This window comes from Galeopterus variegatus, unplaced genomic scaffold (genome assembly GCF_000696425.1).
Source record: "Galeopterus variegatus unplaced genomic scaffold, G_variegatus-3.0.2 Scaffold4183, whole genome shotgun sequence".
In the NCBI taxonomy this organism is placed as follows: Eukaryota; Metazoa; Chordata; class Mammalia; order Dermoptera; family Cynocephalidae; genus Galeopterus; species Galeopterus variegatus.
The window spans coordinates 81,402-82,994 of NW_007730294.1; the positions used below are offsets into that span (position 1 = coordinate 81,402).

Below are 1,593 nucleotides of genomic sequence, written 5' to 3' on the forward strand. Positions count from 1 at the left end.
CATTTAATAGACGAATATGTTTCTGCCTCTTAAACCAGGCTTAAAGCACTGTACCAGTGCTGAGTGAGCACTAATAGCAACATATGCTTCCATGGTGACCATCTCCCAGCTCACCACACGCTAGAGACTCTATGGAGAAGCTCTACATAGTCAATATCTGATCTCACTAGCCATACAATAATTTCTCCTCTTTATGTTGCAGAGGCAAGAATTCTAAGGGTCTCTAGATAATTTCTGTAAGAATCTGAAGTATTCCAATACTAGAGAAAGAAATCAACCACATTTAATAGATCATAATAAATTTTATCAGTAGAAAGAGGTCAAGTTTATTAGGACACACATTTTTGCCAAGACGTTTAAAATTATATAGCGTATTTTGAAAGATGTTACTACTTTAAACACTCACAAGTTAAAAAAACCATTTTATTTTAGGACTAACAATTTAGTAAGACCATCAATTAAAACAACCACTGAAGTGACTTTTTTAAACATACAATAGGAAAAAAAAAATCTTACTCTTCTTTAAGTGCTCCCTTTTTACTAGGTTCCTCCACAAAAGCTTCTGTTTCTTGTTCTTCTGACATTCCATGCAGGTATGGATTTAATGGCGGTGGCCTCCAAAAAGATCCATTTTTGAACATACGAAAATCTTCTGTCCGCCACTTAGTTGGAGAATCTCCCTAATAAATATCCAGAAAATTATTAGAAAGGTCTAATAACTCAGAATCAAAATTAACAACATAATTAATTCTACTTGCCTGCAGAATAGAATAAAGCTTCCACCTATAGTAAACATGAGCTGGTGTCTGGTTTTCAAATAAGAATCTAAACAAAACAAACAAAAATTAAACATCACGAAGAGCTATCTTCAATTAAACATAACAAATGAGAAACAGTATTAACCTACTGAGTTCTAAATAAAACTGAAAGTAAAGATCCCTGAAGAGAAGTCCTCATCTACTGCCATCCACTATCTATCCCCCCACTTCCCTGCCCTGCCCAGACTGCCTTAGTGACTGACATTAATACTCAGAAGGCATGCATCTTGCTGAGTCTTAAACGATTTTTATTGAACACTTATATATGTCAGATACTGTGTCTGTCAATGGAGAAATTTTCCCAACTTATAATTTCAAAAGCAGTGATTTTACGCTATTTAATAATAGTGCTAAGATATCACAGTGTCTTAGATATCACAGCAATTCAGAAGATACACAATTTCATTTATTCAACTCTATCTCACTTATGAAAGACTTCCATTGAAAAGCACAAGAAAAGTATTTTCCTAGTAGAGAACGCTTAAAACAATGCTATTTAATTAGCTAAATCAAAATCTTATGGAAAACTGACCTAAGCACATCCTAATCTAATCACTAAAACTGGCTACTCATCCCACCGCAAAACTTCCACTCTTGGAAATACTTTTAATTCCAAGAAACAAGTAAAAAGTAGTTTTAAAACGCACACCTGAAGATAAACAATATGGTAAATACATACAATGGAATATTTTTCAGCCTTAAAAAGAAAGGAAATTGTGGGCCGGCCCGGTGGCGCACTGGATAGTGCGCCACTTGGGAAGCACGGCGGCGCTCC

General features: G+C 35.2%; 1 protein-coding gene across 2 annotated transcripts in view; it reads right to left on the reverse strand.

Annotated features, from left to right (window-relative positions):
- The window catches only part of U2SURP (U2 snRNP-associated SURP domain containing), a 58,989-nt gene that overhangs the window by 23,665 nt on the left and 33,731 nt on the right, over positions 1-1,593 (reverse strand). For both annotated transcript variants that reach the window (XM_008586946.1, XM_008586947.1), the window contains exons 15-16: positions 759-825; positions 517-680 (exon numbers count right to left, since the gene is read on the reverse strand). In XM_008586946.1, coding sequence (XP_008585168.1) covers positions 517-680; positions 759-825 — 231 coding nt within the window. The remainder of the gene's footprint in view (positions 1-516; positions 681-758; positions 826-1,593) is intronic.